Here is a 19,834-nt window from a genome sequence, read left to right as displayed (position 1 = left end):
CTCTTTAAAAAAGGTGCCCTTTCTCTCTATTTGTCACAATTGGGAAAAAAAGACGTTGTGTCAGTAAAAAACACTATGTGGACACAGGCCCTTAACAAAATACATGTACCACTCTCATGTTTGCACATTAAATATAAAGCTACAACCAGTAGGTGGTTAGCTTAGCTTAGCATAAGACTGAAAACAGAGAAAAAAACTGAGCCTCGTTCTGTCCAAACGCAAAAAGAAAAAAAATCCACCCTGAAAGCACCTCTGAAGCTTATTAATTAACAAGTCATATCTTGTTCTGTTGTGGTTTTGTGGGTGGTCATAAGACTCTGTCTTGGATGCGTGCAGTGACTGCCTTCGTTGATTTACATTAATGTTGGTCAAACCAATCTTTTGTGTTTTGTGTATATTGTATCATTGCTTAATGAATAGTTTACATTAGTAATCTAATTAAACATCTACATTTGACAAATAATGCTTTGAGTGTGGAGAGTTGTACCAAGAGAATAATTTAGTAATAGCAATGGAATTTGGCATTGGTGTCAAACCCGAAACACTGACTCACCTCAAGTATTGAGACACTCTTTGAGTTTCTTTATAAATCAAATGCATGATTCAAACCATTTATTCTCCCTTTTCTTTCATCCCTGGTGTAGACACCACCCATTCCGATGACATGCCGATTATTGCGGTCATGGTGGCCCTGTCGTCTCTGCTGGTCATCATCTTCATCATCATCATCCTCTACATGCTCAGGTTAGTGAAGTGCGGTTGTTACTGCGCACTAGCTGGAGACCTGTGGTGAAGGCCTTAGGTGCTCCTGTTACCATGGCAATGACTGATTGGCATTCAGCTGTGAGACTACAGCAATGTGTGTTTGTGTGTTTGTGTCTGTGCATGTATGTTTGTGTTTGTGCGTGCGCTCGTGCGCGCGTGCTAATATGCACTTTGATCTGTGTTGATTGACAGGTTTAAGAAGTACAAGCAGGCAGGAAGCCATTCAAACTCCTTCAGACTGACTAATGGCAGATCAGATGATACAGGTAAAATGCCCACACATGCATCAGTGTCGATGTGTGCTTTGTATGTGTAGGCACATATGACTATATAAACTCTGAGCGCTAATTTATTTGTTTTTGATCATGTCAGTAAATATGCACAGCCGGCTTGACCAAACTTGTTACTCTGAGTTGCCTCTGATAAGATTTGATTGATCTTACTTCCCCCGGCTGGCAGCCGATAACATTTCACTGGTTGACTGTTGGCAGAAGGCTTTTGTTCACTGTGATTACCTAACCAACAAGGGGCTGCAGTTCGCTCTCTCACATGTCACAGTGTTGGATCGCATCGCCCTCTGGTGGGCATCTTAAGAGATGACACCAAATGATGAAGCCAGTGATGTAAGACAGTCCAACTCTCATGTTCTCACCCTCCTCTCTCATGTCTTTATCTCCACCTGTCTCACCCCTCCCGTTCCTTCCCTCCTCTCCTCACCCCTGCCTCCTCCCTTCCTGATCGCTGGCACAGAACTCCAGAGCGTCCCGCTATTGGCCCGTTCGCCCAGCACAAACAGGAAGTACCCGCCCCTCCCTGTCGACAAACTTGAGGAAGAAATGAACCGTCGCATGGCTGATGACAATAAGCTCTTCAGGGAGGAGTTTAATGTATGGCACACTCAAACACACACACACCCTCTGATAACATACTGAGACTGGTGCTCACCTTTAACCCACATCCCTGTAGCCTAATGAAGTGAGGCAGGCAAACAGGCAAACGTGTAGCCCATTGGGTTGTTTGAGTCGCCAGGGGATACGCGGAGAGATTATGGAGAAGATCGACAAACTAGAAAAAAAATGAAAGTAATATATCCACAGATTTGTGTTTAGTAACCATCCAAAAAAGATTTCAAATTAATGCGATGCTGATTTTTAAATACATTCATACATATAATAACCAGTAAGCTTCCGGCTACATGAGACTGACTGCACTATGTACCTCTCTGCAGCCTGAGAGTGCATATAAACTAGTTAGCGAGCTTGCATCAAAGTTTCAATAGTTAGCTAAAGTGGATGGATACATTTGTTTGCCAACAGAAGACAAAGAATTTAAAATAATCAGCCAAAATTTGTGGGAAAAAAGTTGCAATAGTTAGCTAAAAGTAGTGAATAAATAGTTAGCTCACAGTTGAAATACAGTGGAAACTGCTTATACTAATTATGTCTGTCTCTGTCAGATTGATGACTATAGGCTGATGGTTATTTTAACCAATTTTTTCTGTATTTCCTATGTAGATTACTGTGTAATTTAAATTTGTATATTCATTTTAAAGTAATGTAACACACAGTTTAGCCATTTACTCAATTTTATTGACTGTCGAAGTTTAGTACAGCTGTTACAGGGGCATTATGTGATTGGGCACTATCAATCCACTTGACGATTGGGTGGCTTAAATCCTACGTGCTTTCCCTGTGCGCATTCATTTTGTCTCCATCGCTAACAGTCATAAGCTTTAAGGAGACAATGCTTCTCATTGAGAGAAAATCTTTTTCCTGTCATGAGTCCAATGTGCATGCAGCAGCAAGTATCATGGGTGTGAAATAATAATTTTTAAAAAACTATTGCCTTCATTGTTTTTCGCGTGTTGTCCTGTAGGCTATGAAAACACCCAAAATGAACACTGTAAGCAAAATACCTGATAACTATAGGTGAATGATTTAATTGGGATTTGAATAGGAATGATTCTTTCCCAAGCTTTTTGATCCATGTAAGCAGCTGATCACTGTAACCACGATCACTATAAGTGGTTTCCACTGTTCTAACATCCAAGATATTAACAGACATGTCTCTAGTTAAAAATATTTTTAAAATTGTGTGTTATCACATGTGGTCGGATCTGCATTAGACACACAGCAGACAAAAAGATGAAGTCAACAGGAAGTGGTGTGCAGGGTTACACAGACAGATTTGAAAGCGATAAGCGATCCGTCTGCTCTTCCTCCCTGTTATCTAAACCTTTTTTTTTTCTCTGTGTGTGTGTTTAGGCGCTGCCAGTGTGTCCCATCCAGGCATCGTGCGACGCTGCTTCCAAGGAAGAGAATAAAGAAAAGAACAGATATGTCAACATCCTGCCATGTGAGCGACAGCAGACCCCTGACACTGTGACACTGACTGACACTAATAAATACGCACTCAGTGGAGCTGAGTTTTTCTCTGCTGTTTCTAGCTTTTGTAAACATTTAACAGTGCAGCCATAGTAAATATCAGACAGCTGGCAATCAAAGACAGTTTACAGAGTGATTTACTGAGATTTATTCAAGTGGTTAGGATGGAAAAATTGTAGTGAACTATGTGTTATTAAAATTCCTTCTCTCCATTTGCTTTGTCTCTTTGTGTCATCAGATGATCACTCCAGGGTGCATCTCTCATCTCTGGAGGGAGTCCCAGACTCTGACTTCATCAACGCCTCCTTTATAAATGTTTGTATAAGCGCAGCATTTTACCACAAAACAGACAATACTGCCCCTGAGATATTGTGTCCTATCCTAATGTCTCTTCTTGACCTCTTTCTTTCACAGGGTTATCAAGAGAAGAATAAGTTTATTGCAGCTCAAGGTTTGTGCCTGCAGTGGAAGCCAAAATAATAGAGCTGTAGTTTATTTAACAAACACACTACCTGATTATCAGCCTATTACTTGTCCTCTGAGTTTCTGTATCCGTCTTGGTCTCTCAGGGCCCAAGGAGGAAACTGTAAATGACTTCTGGCGGATGATCTGGGAGCAGAACACAGCCACCATTGTCATGGTGACCAATCTGAAGGAGAGAAAAGAGGTAGTGGAGAGGGAGGGATGATGATGTGTGTGTGTTTTATAAGGTCTTACAACAGCTCATGTGTATGTATTTTGTGTAGAATTTACACCCACAGCTGAGATGTAAAAGAGTGGATAACTCTAAAATCACTTTTAACCTCATAGTGCACTGGTTTTATGTTTAACATGTCTTTATTTGCAAAGTTAATTTTTTATCTGCAAAGTTAGTTTTTAAACCCCCGTGTGCATCCTTACGTGAGAGCAAGCATGACTAGTCTTCAAATGTTGAGGTCAACTTAAAGGCACAGCTCATCTCAAAATCAAAAAAACATATTTTTTCCTCATACCTATAGTGCTTTCTATCCATCTAGATTGTTTTGGTGTGAAATGGTGTGAGTTGCTGAGTGTTGCTGATATGTCAAACAGTCGGCAACTCACCAAAACCATTTAGACTAATAAATAGCATGACAGGTAAGAGGTGGACTGCACCTTTAATCTTTCTTTGGATTTCCACTATGCTCATTCTCTCTTAGATGCAGCATAATTTAACCACTGTAAATTTGAATAACTCGCATAACATAAATTGAGGCTTTTTTTTCCACACAGCTTTTCTTGGTGTTAAATCACTGTCTGTGTTTCAGTGTAAGTGTGCCCAGTACTGGCCGGACCAGGGCTGTTGGACATACGGGAACATCCGAGTGTCTGTAGAAGACACCATGGTTCTGGTGGACTACACCATCCGCAAGTTCTGCATCCAACAGGTAATATCTTATAGTGTGGGCACCAGCATTTAATTGTTTTATTCTGTGTTTACCCTACACACATACACAAGTAACACTGGTGTAGCATGTATCTACAAAGATTTAAAAAAGTATCAGGGCACACACTGAAGACTAAAAATAGAGTGACACAAATGAAACACTCATTGTGTCCTGACCTGGTTTGTTTGTGTCTCAGGTGGGAGATGTGTCTGGGAAGAAGCCTCAGAGGCTCGTCACCCAGTTCCACTTCACCAGCTGGCCAGACTTCGGGGTGCCCTTCACTCCTATTGGCATGCTCAAGTTCCTCAAGAAAGTCAAGAATTGTAACCCCCATTATGCCGGGGCCATTGTGGTCCACTGTAGGTAGGTGGATTGACGCTTGCTCTTTTACATGTCATTTGTCTGCAAGCCACACAGTCTCACAACATGTTACATTTCTGTGTGTCAGTGCGGGCGTGGGGAGGACAGGTACCTTCATTGTGATCGATGCCATGTTGGACATGATGATCGCTGAGAGGAAGGTGGACGTGTTTGGCTTCGTCACCAGGATCAGAGCCCAGCGCTGTCAGATGGTCCAGACTGATGTAAGTCCAGTGTTGATGCACTTGATTTCAGTCTCTCCCATGATGCAGTGTTTTCAGTGCAGTTATTTTTTTGACTGTCTCTTGCTCTTCCCCGTCCTCTCTCTGTTCCACAGATGCAGTACGTGTTCATCTTCCAAGCGTTGTTAGAGCACTACCTGTACGGAGACACAGAGCTGGAGGTGACCTCTCTGGAGTCCCACCTGGCCAAACTCTACGCCCCCTCACCTGGAGCTGGCTGCAGTGGTCTGGAGGCTGAATTCAAGGTCTGTTTGTGTGCTGTATTGTCCCAAAGAGACAGTTATTCTCTTCTTTCGGTTATCACACCTCTGCATCTAAACAGGCTAAGTCCAGTGATGCCTACCATACACTAGAAAACTTCAAAAAGACATTTTAAAGACTAAAGTCAGACACCCACTCACATCTGAAGACAATATGAGTTTTAGTTCACACAGACTAAGATTTTCCAAAGAGTGGGGGATCTTGCAGTGGCAATATCTTCAAGACTACAACTCGATTCCTTTTGAGATTATTTCCCATCCTGTTCCTGACATATTAACAGTTCCTTACTTGTTTGTGAAAACACTTGACTCTAGAAACATAAGCTAAAAGGCGTCATATGTTAACAGTATTATTGTTGGCATCACTAGATAAACTGTATTTTGGTACAAATTGTGTCACTTAAACTCCACACCAGCCTCAGTTGAATTTGCAATTTATTGGAAGGTGACCTTGGGAATGAATGGTGAAGTGTTTCAGAAATAAAGATCTCTCACTTAAATAAGTGGCGGCACAGTGATGCAGCGGTTAGTGTTGTCACCTTCCTGGTTCGAGCCCAGGGTGGGGGGTTGTCAGCGCGGGTTTTCTCCGGGTACTTCGGCTCCCTCCCACAGTCCAAAGACATGCAGGTTAAATAAACTCGAAATTGTGTTAGACCTGTGATAGTCTGACGACCTGTCCAGGGTGTACCCTCCCTCTCACCCAGTGTCAGCTGGGATAGGCTCCAGTCTCGTGTTGCCCAACAGGCTAAGCAGTTATGGAAAATGACTGAATGAACTAAAATGAGTGCCGATTGTTGGAGCAGATAAACAAGGAATTAAGCATCAACTCTTGTTCACTCTGCAACTCCACTAGTGTCTCCTCCTTTTCCACACTACAAGAGAACCATGACTTTTTGAGCTTCTTGCACCTCCCCGGAGTCTCCTCCATGTTTACTGTTTACCTGGTTTTGCGCTTCTTGTTTGGTTCTGGAGAGACCATACCTATTTGTTGCTGACAGCATTAAACTTCATTATATTCATGAGCCAGGAATAGTGTTGCTAACAATATCAATTTATTGATATTTAATGATTCTGAATATTTGAGACAGTTTCAATATTTGATTTTCCACAGTATCAATACAGTGGGATCAGCTGTGTTTTCTCTCTCTGTCTTATTGTTAAGGTTATCAATAAGACATTTGTTATCATGTTATAGCCCTGTTTATATTTATCTATTAATTTAAAAAGAAAAGTAGTTTTATGCCCTCAATGTCAATTTTCCCATATAAATGGTACCCAGTATCATTAGGTATTGTCTCAAAGTTGGAAATTCCAATATAAACTTGCCAAACATATTTGATTTTATTGGAACTTCAAGACAAGATGAAGATTGACTAAGATAGATCGATAGAAGATAGCTCGGAGTGAGTTTATGACCATCTTACACCAAATGATTGAGATCACAGTATCACGCCACAACTGATGATTTTGTTCCAACGTTGGAAATGTGTCTGCTACAGTAAAATCACTTGTAAGGGTGTAAGGCTGGCAGAAGATGAGAACAATCAGTATCTGAAGTTCACCTGACATATTTTAACTGTAAATGTCTTAGTCTTAAATTGTGATTTCTCCTCTCTAGAAACTGACATCCATCAAGATTCAGAATGACAAGATGAGAACAGGCAACCTGCCGGCCAACATGAAGAAGAACAGAGTCCTGCAGATCATTCCATGTGAGTGTTGCAATCATAAATGTGAGCTGTGGGTTTTACAGGATCACTGTGCCCACACACAGTGATGAACACCATGATGCTGATGATGAAGTTGCAGATGTATAGTCTCTGTGTCAACTCAAAGCTTTTCATCAGCCAAGGTTAAAGTTTCTCCCTCCCTCTAACAGATGAGTTCAACAGAGTGATCATTCCAGTCAAACGAGGAGAGGAGAACACCGACTACGTCAATGCCTCTTTCATTGATGTGAGTGTAAAAGCACCTGGATAAGAGTGGATCATTTCATTTCATTAATGCAAGCAATCGATCAGGCGTTTCAAGTCTGGCTTTCTCCCTCCCACTGTTTTATTTCTGTATCCTCCATTCATGCCTCTTCTCCCCGCGAACATCACTTCCTGTCATTTCCCTTCTTTGGTCACAGGGCTACCGTCAGAAGGACTCCTACATGGCGAGCCAGGGCCCCCTGCAGCACACCATAGAGGACTTCTGGAGGATGATCTGGGAGTGGAGAAGCTGCTCCATAGTCATGCTCACTGAGCTGGAGGAGAGAGGGCAGGTGTGTGTGTGTGCAGATACAAACACTAGTGTTAGATATCAAGTCAATAACTGGCTAAAATAGAATATTGATATTAGATTATTTACTCAATGCTAAGTTGACGCCACTAGTCTGGTAATAATCTCAGCAAAATAACTTGATCTGTAGTGGTTTTCCAGCATTTCTTTCTGTCATCTTTAATAAAATGTGATGTAAATTGTTACTGGTCCACTTGCCTATGTTTTATTGCTACATCAGAGCGTAAGTGATTTTTGTGAGGAGTTGTACAAGGAAAACAACTTAATGGGTAGTACTCAAGGTGTAGAACCCAGTTATTTTCTGTAAACATGTTGGATTTATAGTCAGTTTTCTTATTTGTTCATGTAATTAATGATTAATGAAGTTGTAATTTGTTTCTCCCTTTGATCGATTTTACTGTTAAGACATCTGGACAATTGAAAAATCACTATCCAGAGCTCTAGATGCTGTTAATATTTTAGATTTCTCTGAGGTTATCATAGTCAAAGTATTTCGTTAAGCGTGGTAATTTGACCTTCTCTGTTATGGCCCCTGCAGGAAAAGTGTGCTCAGTATTGGCCCAGCGATGGAGTGGTGGTCTATGGGGACATCTCCATCGAGATTAAAAGGGAGGAGGAGAGTGAGAGCTACACGGTTCGTGACCTCCTGGTTACCAACAACAGGGTAAGAGGGGATTTCACTGAAGCAAGCAGATGCTACAAATACAAATACACACACACAGTGCAGGGTCTAAAGACTACTGCACACCAAGTCTGTATTTTTCATCCAAAATTGCCCCCCATTTAAAGATAAATACAGAGGTGTCAATCACGTTCACCAGGGTTCCTGTGAATCTTTAAAAGTAAGACATATCTGAAAGTAAGGCCTTTATTGGTCTTAAAATGTCAAAAGTCTTAAAAACAAGGGCGATAACTCTAGTGAAGAGAAGCCAGGGAGCAATAGTCTTCACATTTTGTCTGATATAGGGCTCAAAAGGGTGACGTAGCGGAGGTGGAAAAACCGCGATGCATTGTGGGCTTTGCGGGCAATTGGAAAGTTGTTTACGTTTCACGACGCTACGCTTGTGGTCTGTTGTTGTTGTTTTAGCATTTTAAAAGTAACCATTGTTTGTAAATGGTGCAGACTTGCTGTGTCATTAACTGTCACAATCGTTCTCACGATCACTATGGCAAGAAGATCGATGGGCTATATAATGTGATATATTTTGATAGCAAAAAATAGAAATAGAACTAGGGACAAATCTGACACAGCTGTGCACTCAGGACTTTTAATCCCGATTGGATGTCACTAAAAACATTGTTTCTCGGTTGTCTCCACAGGAGTAGACTTGTCCTAAATTGTGGTTAAGAAGTGAAAGTTAAAAATAAAGATAAACTCCATGTTGTGCCCACCCATGTATGACGATGGAGAGTTAGAGATTTATGGTGTGAAAATATCCTAATTCTGAAATAAATAACCGAGAAGCCCATTCATATTTACCACATAAATGCAGAGTGGATTAAAAAAATTTTTTAAATAAATTGGTCCAGCAGACACCAAGATATGTTAGTCAAAACCTGAGCAAGCAAACAGGCAGCGCCACACGGAGGTGGGACACAGTGAGGCTTGTAAAGTTTACATACCTCTGAAATGACGATGATCTTCTCTTTAAGGCGTAAAATTCGGAGGTCTGCACCCATCCAAAGTTTGCTTGCCCACGAGCCCTTAAAGATGAAGCATTCATATATTTGTCGCCAGTATAATAACTTATACCGTTGACGAGATAGAGGACAAGCTCAGCTTCATTCAACGGTGGCAGGGCTTTTAAATCCTGAGTCCAGTCTCCGTGCTCATACGGATCCACACCACCTATTTTCTGGATTTTGTCAAGGTACCGAGCCTTTGGAACAGGGTCCAGCTTGTCTCAGTACCATCTGACACACTTTTCCTTTGCCCGGTTCATTTAAATCTCTCGCTTCACGTATCTCCCGGTGCAATGCAATGTAAACAAAACAATTTGCCTGTAAAAATGATACTAATTATATAACAACAACAATCTTTGAAATACTGCCTTTAAAACATAACCTGGTATCTTCATTTTGTCCTCCTCCATCTCTCCAGGAGAACAAGGCCCGAGCAGTACGTCAGTTCCATTTTCATGGCTGGCCAGAGGTGGGCATCCCCACTGACGGGAAAGGCATGATCAACATAATTGCTGCGGTGCAGAAACAACAGCAGCAGTCTGGCAACCACCCCATTACTGTGCACTGCAGGTACAACACACACACAGCCTTCCTCACTCAGTGTGTTGCAGTTTTAAACCTGTATGTACCGGTCCGACAAAAAAATGGGAAACAAACACTTGACATCAGGGTAATTATTTAGATTTTTTTTTGTCTTGCTGTTGCACATGGAAATGCTTCTGGCTATAAAAGGTGCTACTGTGTGTCTGGGAAATTGTTGCAGTTATTAAATCACAGGAAAAAACAGCTCAGGAGAATTGTTCTCTTCTTCCTCGTGACATTTTAACTGCTCCTACTGTTGCTATGTGCTTCCACAACAAAGCCTCCTGTGTGTATGTTATTTCTGCATATACTCATTGCAGTGTGCATACTGACGTTTATATTGTTGCCTGTGTGCACACAGTGCTGGTGCTGGCCGGACGGGGACTTTCTGTGCGTTGAGTACAGTCCTGGAGAGGGTGAAGGCAGAGGGCATCCTGGATGTCTTCCAGACAGTCAAGAGCCTCAGACTGCAGAGACCACACATGGTGCAGACACTGGTGAGGGGCCCTTTGAACCTTAGAATATATACTTTTCATTATGCCTTTGACACAGGGCCCAATAAACAACTGGTTAATCTCTGAGAAGAAGATTTTTTCAGCGCAACTTGGGTATTTGTAACATTATTGGTACTCAAATGGGCTCTAAGCCACTGATAAGATGTTGGTTGCGATTTGATTTATGTCATTACATTAACAGTCATGTGTGATCCCAAAGCCTGAGAGTATGTTAGTAGGGTGAAAGGAATAGTTGAACATGAGAGAAACACTAATTTTCTTGCCAATAGTTGAGTAAGATTTACACCGCTCTCATGCCTGTACATTAACTATGTAACTGCAGCCAGTTAGCTTAGCATAGCATAAGGGCCCAATTAACATGTTATGTCTCTGGGGTTTTTCCACACAAAAAAGTGTAAAAAAATATCTATATATTAGCAGTGTCATGGTGTGTTATGTGGTCGACTATTTCTCTGCCAAGACCAGTTGCTAGGCAGCAAGTGAGAGGTTACTGGTCTCAGTTAAGAATGACGTGTAACTCACCCAAAGGAGATATAATGAGTTAATTAGTGAGCTTTAGAGGTGCTGGTCGGTGGATAGGTGGAGTTTTTTTCCCCAGTTCTCTCCTTTGTTTGACACGTAAATGCAAAACAAGGTTTTAGGAACTTTGATAATGCATCAATCTTTAAACTACCGCTGTGTGATTGTACAGCCGTGTAAGCCTTTATACAAGGGATCGGTGACTTCAAGACTCAGTGATAAGGCCCTTTAAGTAATATCGCAATGTTTTTAGGCTATACAGTGATAGATGAAACATATCTTTATATTCTGAAATATCCTCTTAACTACTGTAGACTATTAATATAGTATACTACTAAATAAACTACTGTTACAATCAAGTTAGATAAAGTACTGTTATATAAAAGTTAAAATATAGTACTTTTACAATAAAATTAAATAAAGTACTGTTATGATAAAGTTAAATATAGTAATGTTACAATAACTTTAAAGTTCTTTCACAATGAAATTAAAGGGCCAGTGTGTAATATTTGGCATGGTTTATTGTCAGTCTGAATCTGAATCTGAATATTCTACCCATTAATATGTTTATATAAGTGTATGATCGCTATAAAATAAAATTCGTATGGTTTTCGTAGCCTTATAATTATGCTTTTATATATATATGTATAGCAAAGGCCTTGCTTTAGAGAGATCGCCATCTTGCGCCGCCATGTATGTACGGCAGACTGAGTGGACAATCCAGCCAGCCAGAGAATGCGTTTCACGCGTATAAATGAACCAACAAAGACAGCGGAAGGAAGGAAGAAGAAGGAGGAAACAGCAGAGAGTGTTAGTAGTTCGTCGATAGAGTAGTAGTTTATAAAGTTTGCGACTGGACCACACTTACCACGCAACAGGAGAGAATGAACCTGAACCGTCATCTGCGAGGAAAAGAAGACGTAACTTCACTCCTTGTGATGCACTCTCTGTGGCGCTTTTCCTCCTGATGATATATCTCCCCAACGATGGTAGCAGTAGCACCAAATCCCATTCTGTGCAGCAAAATGGGAGTGGAGGATTCAGCCTCTCCTCTCGCCCGCTCAGCATCCAAACACATGGAGTTCCTCATCTGTATGCTCCGGCTCAAACAGGTATGGCTCTGGGTCTGTGTCTGCTACAAGAAACTCTTCAAAATTGCGTTCATAGTCGTCCATTGCAGCTACTATAGTCCGGAGATATCGCTAAGCTAAATAAACAGCTGAGCTCTGTTTACCGGCTACGCTGTCAGTCAGTGTGCGGGCTGGAGATTGGCGGAGCAGAGAGGGGAGGGGGGTCCCCACTCAGTATGGTAAACGAGTATGTGTGTATGAAGTGTGTCTGTTATGCTAGAAGAGTCAGAGTTTGGGACGGAGTCTTTTACCCCTGGAGTGTTACCGGAGTTTCTGGAGTGCTCAAATAAACGGGCCTTTTCCCCAAACGCTCCTCTGGTCTCCTGCTTGTGAGGGATTCATTACAATATCGTAACATGGTTTAGATTTCTAAATAAATATTCACCTCGTCGCTAGATAGACCTACTCCTGAAAAACTCGTGCGCAAGGCTTTTTGCCCCTATGAGGCCACCGTCATTTACCCGACGGGAGGGGTGAGCGAGTGAGCCCTGCAATCTAGAATTTGACCACTGATGTCACTGTTTTCAACCCATTTTACACGCTGGCCCTTTAAACAAAGTAGTGTTATAATAAAGCTAAATAAAGCAATATTACAATAATTTTAAAGAGGGTACTGTTATGATAAAGTAAAATAAATTACTATTATAATGAAATAATAAACTCTTTTTACAATAACATTAAATTTGGTATTGTTATAACAAAGTTAAGTTCATAAAGTACTGTTGTAATAGATTTATTACTACAATAAAATAAACTACAGTTACAATAATGTTAAATATAATACTGTTATAATGAAGTCAATTAAAGTACTATTGCAATAACATTAAGTACTGTTACAATAAAGTTCAATAAATTACTATTATAATAGAATAATATACTGCTGTCACAATAATGTTAAATATAGCACTGTTACAATAAAGTTAAATATCATACTGTTACTAAGGTTACATAAACCACTGCTATGATAAAATTAAAGTGCTGTTTAAATTAGTTGAATAAAGTGCTGTGATAATGACGTTAAATAAAATACCACTGCAATAAAGTTGAGTAAAGTATTGTTATAATGAAATAAATTAAAGGAGGTGCTTTTATTTTGAAGCACCCGGCTCGTCTAAGAGTGGAAGTGTTGACGTTCTCTTTGTGAACTTGAAGCTTCTGATCAACTGTTAAATGTTAAATGTTTGCAGATCACCCACCCCTAACTTCACTGACTGAAATGTGACAGAAAACTCTAGTATCGGTAGTTCCCACTAACTTCTGCTGTGCCCTCCCTCCCCTCAGGAGCAGTACGAGTTCTGCTACAAAGTGGTCCAGGAGTATATCGATGCCTTTTCTGACTACGCCAACTTCAAGTAGGGACTTGCCATGGATGGATGAATGGATGGATGTCCGCATACACTTCATACGAGCATATGCACGCACCAGAACACACACACATACATTACCATGCAGAAAAGCTGCATATTCCCATCTGATGGATTTTTTTAAAAAGCATAGACTGATCACAACTTGATCTGCGGATGGGATGAACTGCCCGCAGGAAAAGGGAACAGAGGCCTCGGCCCGGAGGACAGGGCAGCGCAGTTGGACAGAGAAAATAACTGAGATGCCTTCTTGAATATTTTGTAATATTGGTCTTGTTAATACAGCCCTTCACCCCTATTTGCTTCCCATCTCTCCCCCATATGTATATATACTTACTGTGTTGCATCTTATTACTTTGGTTTCAGACACAGTTTTGAGTTTGGCTGCATTTTCGGGTGGCACCTGTAATGTATTTTATTGGTATATATATATAAATATATAAATATATATGAATATAAATCTAATGCTTTGGAGGCTAATGTAAAAAAAAATCCAGAGTCAAAGTGATGATGTTTGGATTTTACTTTTTTTTTTTTTTTTTAACTTTTAAGGGGACAGAGACTTAAAGCATTTTTGGCTTGGCCATAGCCGTGCTGTAGCAACATGTGTTGTAGCAGAACATTTACAGACATTCTTCACTAGACGTTCACACAGTACACACACACACACACACATACACACACACACACGGACTAGACAGCAGAGCCATTTATCTTCACACAGATTCAGTTCAATCTATCGAGCCACTTAACAATTTCTCCTGTTTAAGTTTCAGGGGTTCAAAGGTCACTCATGATTGGAGATCAGAATCTCTGTGATGTAGCTCATCAACTCAGGTTGACAAACACACACACACACACACACACACACACACACACACACACACACACACACACACATACACACATTAAATACCAGGAGCCATTCATTCATTTTTTTGAGTACGTGTGTGTGTTTGTTTGAACTGGAGCTTAAGCTGGCAGAGAAGACACAAGTGTGTTTTCACATGACTGTCTTCTATCTGCCGAGTGCCAAAGTCCTTCACACACTTGGTTATGCAGCTCTGGAGTCAGAGACCATGTTTAGACACTCAGTACAAGAAAGCTATTTTACTGTAACCAACACACTGTTTGACTATAACAGGAAATCGGTAACGTAGAAACAAACACACATTTTTTTTTACAGCATAAAGAAATTAAAGGAGAGTCGGTCGAGCTTTTATGTTGAAACTCTAAAGTTATTTTTTTATTTTATTTTAAGGTCTGTTACAGTATCTGCAGCAATGTTGATCATGTTGGCAAGCCAAATCACACACACAATCACGAGTAACTCCATTATTGCATTGTAGAAATCAACAAATGTTATATACCCAGCATATTTCTTTTTCTTGTTTACAGACGCACGTCAGTATTTCTTGTTGATTGTATTCAGCATTTTTTCCCCTCTGGGTTTCCTTTGAGTCTGCCTGAATTAACCCTCATTTCTTATTCCTTCGATACACCAGCCTCACATCATTACGCTGTACCGTCACACCTTTACCGAATGATTCCCCTGATGCCGAAGAATGTCTCTTTTAATTCGAATGCTGTTGCTAACATATTCCTCAAAAATGGATACGTTGTTACTTAAATAGCAGAGGAGTGCCATGCCATGTTTGCTCAGATTGTTTTTTAATGGCTGTCCTGTGAGGACACAAAGACTTGAATTACAGTGGGGTTTTTTTTTTATTATTATTATTTTCAGACGGGGTTACAACTGAGGCTATGTCCTCAATCGTTATAAATGATGTCAGTTTGCCGCAGGGCTTCAGGTCAGTCGTAGTGTCAACTCGGTCAGCTCAGGAAATGACTGACGCCAGGATTGTTTGAATTCACAAATTGAAGAAATTCAGCTTTCAGAGGTGACTCACATTCAAATGGTTTCGTCTCCCACCACAGGAGTATTTAGATATCAAGCCTTGCTCAGATTTTAACAGATTTTAATGCCATGATATTAAAAATTATATTTCTTTTTAAATAATTTTCAATCTATTTTAATCTTGTTTAACATAGATTTTAACTGAGAGCAGCCCCATTATTGTACATAACTCGCATCACACACTAATAGTCTAAATCAAACTAACAATCCCGTATTTTATTACTTGTCTTAACAGAAGGAGCACAATCAATCCTAATTTATTGATAGTGGAGTTAAAAGTACATGCTGAATTTTTAGGAAGGGTGATTGCGTCAATATTGATTGTTTGAACACTCATGCACTATTTGCACCAAAAGCGAAGCCCTTAAAAAAAAAAAGAACCAAATAAGAGATAAGGTCGGGTTAATTATTTGGCCTTGATGTTGAACTATGGGAATTACATTTGGACTGAAATCCGTTCAGGTCTCAAAGCTCTGGGTTAAGCCTTCTCTAAGGACTTAAAGTAGCAGATATTTTAGCTGACCAGTCACTGAAAATGTGCATTGTCATCGTCATTTCAGGTCTTCATTCGTTCCAAAGCGTCACAAGTGCCCGCACTTTTAGTTAGGTGCCATTATGTGCTTCATTTATTTACTTTGTCACTTATTGGGGTTTTTAATTTACAGAGGAGGGGATGCTTTTTGTTTGGCTACTGTGTCTGTGCTTAGATGACATGGGTGTGTGTTTGGATCATGTGACTTTGTCTCATTGCAGTTTAACAGCAAAACATGACACTGTGCCAACCCAGGAGACCCACTATTTTGCTAATAGTGAACTTTAAAAAAGTGCCTCACTGGTAGGTTTAAAAAAAAGATTACAAACAATATGTGGTGCAACTGTTGTCATCCTAAATGCTGTCCTTTGCATTTTCCCAACTTGCATGTATTTCCTCAACTATCACCTGCAGACGGATGACAAGCCTCTTTTTATGACAAATCAATAGGGCCAAAACCAAGACTGGGTCGGTCATCCTTCCTTTCACATTCCCTCCTGCGAACATACGTAGATTTCTTGATTGTGCTGATCAAAGTAACATTGAGGTCACTTTTTAAATATATTCCATCTTCATTTAATGATTTCATTTCATTCCATATCAGTTCAATGTGGGATCCATGACAAGTAATCAATTGTGGGTATCCGAATGTTCAACAAAAAATTATAAATTTGTGTCCATGAAAAATTTTATCTTTTATGCATTATCACTGAGGGAAACCAAACAGTTGTGGAGTGGAGTGTTCTGAATGCCCCAGAGAATTAAAATATAGCTCCATTTCAAGAGCGTCGGACTTGAGGGAGATGACAGTCTGACTTCACTCTTTTTCTTTCCACCTTTTATGTCCCCTGTCCAATTCCACTCACAGCTGTCCACTTCCTTTTTCCTCTTTCACTTTGTCCTTGGACCATTGGACATTTTCCCCCAGTGGTGACTGCCCACTCCCTTTTGTACATAATGTAAGGTTATTTATATTTCATTCCTGTCTGCTGCCTTGCTTATTATATTTTCTTCTCCCCCCTTCTTCTTCTTCTTTTTTTTTTTTTTTTTTTTTTTTAAAAAAGATGTATATTGAACTGTATCGGGACCATTTTGAAATGTATTAGAGATGTTTTGTTTTGGCCATTTTTAATTTGGTATAATTGTCTTAAGCAAATCCTATTTTTTAATTTGCCAGTGTTTGTTTCTAGTGTTTTGTTATTCAACATTTGAATATATGTATATATAATTATATATATGCTAAAATTATATATAATTATATAATGCCAAATGGCCTTTCTAAGCAAGATACTGTTCAAACCTAATAAAGTGCTTGAGATTTTATCATTTGTCTGTATTTATTGTGTCTTTAAATGTGACGTTAAAGCCAGAGGTGCAGTTACGTCACAACAACCTGATGCTCATTACAGCTCGCCTCCCAATGAAGACTAATGGTGCAGTGGTGCAAAATAATTGCCGATCGTTCATGTAGCCTATAGATCAGTCAGTCCTCCTGAGTGTTGCTCTTGAAGGGTTTTCAATCAGCGTTTAACCCTTCACCCCAAATCAAATATTTATGTGCTTTTTGCGCCAATAAATAATTAACCAGGGATTCTTTTAAGGGTTTGCGTTGAAATGTCTGTGTGGACAGTGATAACCTGGATTTCATTTTGGAGCAGTAGTCTACCACATTCCTAACTACAGAGAGAGAAATAGGAAGATCCAATGTGATCCTGGACAATGTGATGACTTAATGGGCAGTCTAGCTTGAGACTTAAATTTTTTAACAGTCTGCGTTTACAAAATGAAGAGACTGACAAAAACTGAGCAGTTAGGACACATGGAGGGTTTAAAGAAAATATGGTATTTAGTTGCAATCAGGGAAATTAAGCATCCAGTGATTTTGGAGCTTGAGTCTGGATATCTCAGCATCTGCTGCTTGGATTTTGACCATCTGTCTTTTAATCTGTTTCTTTTGAGTCCCAAAACGTTTTGAAATGTAGTTATTGAGGGTCAAGAAAAAAGATAAATGTTTTGCTGCCTATAACACTATCTGTAGAGGTCTGTGTCAAGCAAATCAAAAGAGGGTTAGAGAATGAAATTATCCACAGAATGATCATCTATCACTATCCATTTTCAATTGCTTATCTGAAGCTGGGCTGCAGTAGGCTGAGCGAAGTATTCCAGACATCCCTCTCCCCAGTGACGCTTTCCAGCTCCTCTTGGAGGACCTGAGGCGTTCCCAGGCCAGAAAAGATATGTAATCACTCCAGCGTGTTCAGGGTCTGCCCCAGGGCCTCCTACCCGCTGGATGTGCCCAGAATACCTCTAACAGGGGGCACCCAGGAGGATCCTGATCAGATGCCCGAACCGACTGACCTAACCCCTTTTGACGCAAAGGAACAGCAGCTCTATTCTGAGCTCCTTCCAGATGTCTGGCTCCTTACCTTTTCTCTAAGGCTCCCTTAGAGATAGGGTAAGCCACCCTTTGGAGGAAACTCATCTTTGCCGCTTATATCTGTGATCTCATTCTTTGCTCATGACCACAGTTGAGGGCTGGGACGTAGATGGGCCAGTAAGTTGAAAGCTTTGCCTTCTGGCTCAGCTCTCTCTTCACCACAACAGTCTGGCGCAGCACTCGCATCACTGCAGACACCACGCCAAACTGCCTATTCATCTCACGCACCATTCTACCCCCACTTGTGAACAAGACCCTGAGATCCTTAAAAGCTTTGCTCGGGGCAGTGATTCACTCCCAACCCAGAGGGGGCAGAGAACCATGGCTGCAGACTTGGAGGTGCTGACTCTCATCCCGACCGCTTCCCCACCCCAGTGCCTGATGAAGGTCATGGTGTGATGAAGCCAACAGAACTGCATCATCTGCAAAAAGCAGAGATGCAGTTCTGAGAAAGTGAATGATCATTTGTATATTAATTACTAATCCTGTGTTAGTTTTTTTACATGCCTCCAGGATGAACGACTCCAAGAATTCTTGATGAATTGGAGTAATGGGGGCTGCGTTTAACAACAGCAAAACTATTTCAAAACATCTGTTCACAAACTCTCACACAACTTGTGGAGTATAATCCATGTCTCATTGATCCAGTCATATGCTCAGTACTTCCCAAAGACATGCATTTTCACTAAAAGTAGTGTGCCTGGGCAAGCATGTGACCTCTGTGCATTCCTTTGAGCAGAGCTCAAACACCTGCACCTGCCCAGGCATGGTACTGGTATGCAGAAGTGTTTTAAAAAATAAGGTTTAGGTGAAAAATCCATGTGTTTGGGAAGTACTGAGCATACGACTGGATAAATGAGACTGAAATTATACTGCAAGACTTGTGTGAGAGTTTGTAAAATAGTCTTGAAATAGTTTTGCAGTTGGTAAACGTGCCCCCCTTTAATTCCAATTTTTTTTTCTGTTTTTGGATTGTTCGTTCAAAAAAGTTTTCTTCACCAATTTAACATGAGATAGGGTGAGGAACTGATATACACATGATCATTTTGTGGATGAAATATTCCTGTAATTTGACATGAATTCCAGCAAGAGATTCAAATATAGGTTTAAAGCTTTAAGAAATACAATAAATATTTGCATTGTAATGATATGAAATCAGGTAAGTTGAATGAATGCTGTCAAAACGATTAACATAATTTGCAAATGGTTTGCACCACTTGAATTTGTGCTGGGCAAAACCAATTGACAGATAACAATACAGCCACCCATCAGTGTATGTTACATTTGGAAATGTTCATTCACAGGCACCTGAGAAGGAAACTGCTCTTGCCTCACACTGACAGGATTTCACATCTCCTTAGTGACGCATCTTGGAGTCATCACACTTCAACCAGTCCTCTGCACCAAACAGTCATGCGTCACAACACACACACTGCCAGATGAACTGAGTCAAC

General features: G+C 40.4%; 1 protein-coding gene across 1 annotated transcript in view; it reads left to right on the top strand.

Moving 5' to 3' along the window:
* ptpra (protein tyrosine phosphatase receptor type A) overlaps nucleotides 1-14,393 on the top strand; it is a 37,802-nt gene extending 23,409 nt beyond the window's left edge. The window contains exons 5-22 of the mRNA XM_049574574.1: nucleotides 645-744; nucleotides 958-1,031; nucleotides 1,516-1,652; nucleotides 3,030-3,120; nucleotides 3,388-3,464; nucleotides 3,564-3,600; nucleotides 3,719-3,816; nucleotides 4,436-4,555; nucleotides 4,752-4,918; nucleotides 5,004-5,139; nucleotides 5,253-5,402; nucleotides 7,036-7,129; nucleotides 7,297-7,373; nucleotides 7,549-7,683; nucleotides 8,239-8,364; nucleotides 9,802-9,953; nucleotides 10,327-10,462; nucleotides 13,411-14,393. Coding sequence (XP_049430531.1) covers nucleotides 645-744; nucleotides 958-1,031; nucleotides 1,516-1,652; nucleotides 3,030-3,120; nucleotides 3,388-3,464; nucleotides 3,564-3,600; nucleotides 3,719-3,816; nucleotides 4,436-4,555; nucleotides 4,752-4,918; nucleotides 5,004-5,139; nucleotides 5,253-5,402; nucleotides 7,036-7,129; nucleotides 7,297-7,373; nucleotides 7,549-7,683; nucleotides 8,239-8,364; nucleotides 9,802-9,953; nucleotides 10,327-10,462; nucleotides 13,411-13,485 — 1,982 coding nt within the window. The 3' untranslated portion in view covers nucleotides 13,486-14,393. The remainder of the gene's footprint in view (nucleotides 1-644; nucleotides 745-957; nucleotides 1,032-1,515; nucleotides 1,653-3,029; nucleotides 3,121-3,387; nucleotides 3,465-3,563; nucleotides 3,601-3,718; nucleotides 3,817-4,435; nucleotides 4,556-4,751; nucleotides 4,919-5,003; nucleotides 5,140-5,252; nucleotides 5,403-7,035; nucleotides 7,130-7,296; nucleotides 7,374-7,548; nucleotides 7,684-8,238; nucleotides 8,365-9,801; nucleotides 9,954-10,326; nucleotides 10,463-13,410) is intronic.
* Nucleotides 14,394-19,834: the final 5,441 nt, after the last annotated feature.

This window comes from Epinephelus fuscoguttatus, linkage group LG1 (genome assembly GCF_011397635.1).
Source record: "Epinephelus fuscoguttatus linkage group LG1, E.fuscoguttatus.final_Chr_v1".
NCBI classification, from domain to species: Eukaryota; Metazoa; Chordata; class Actinopteri; order Perciformes; family Serranidae; genus Epinephelus; species Epinephelus fuscoguttatus.
This window is presented reverse-complemented; position numbering and strand designations above follow the sequence as displayed.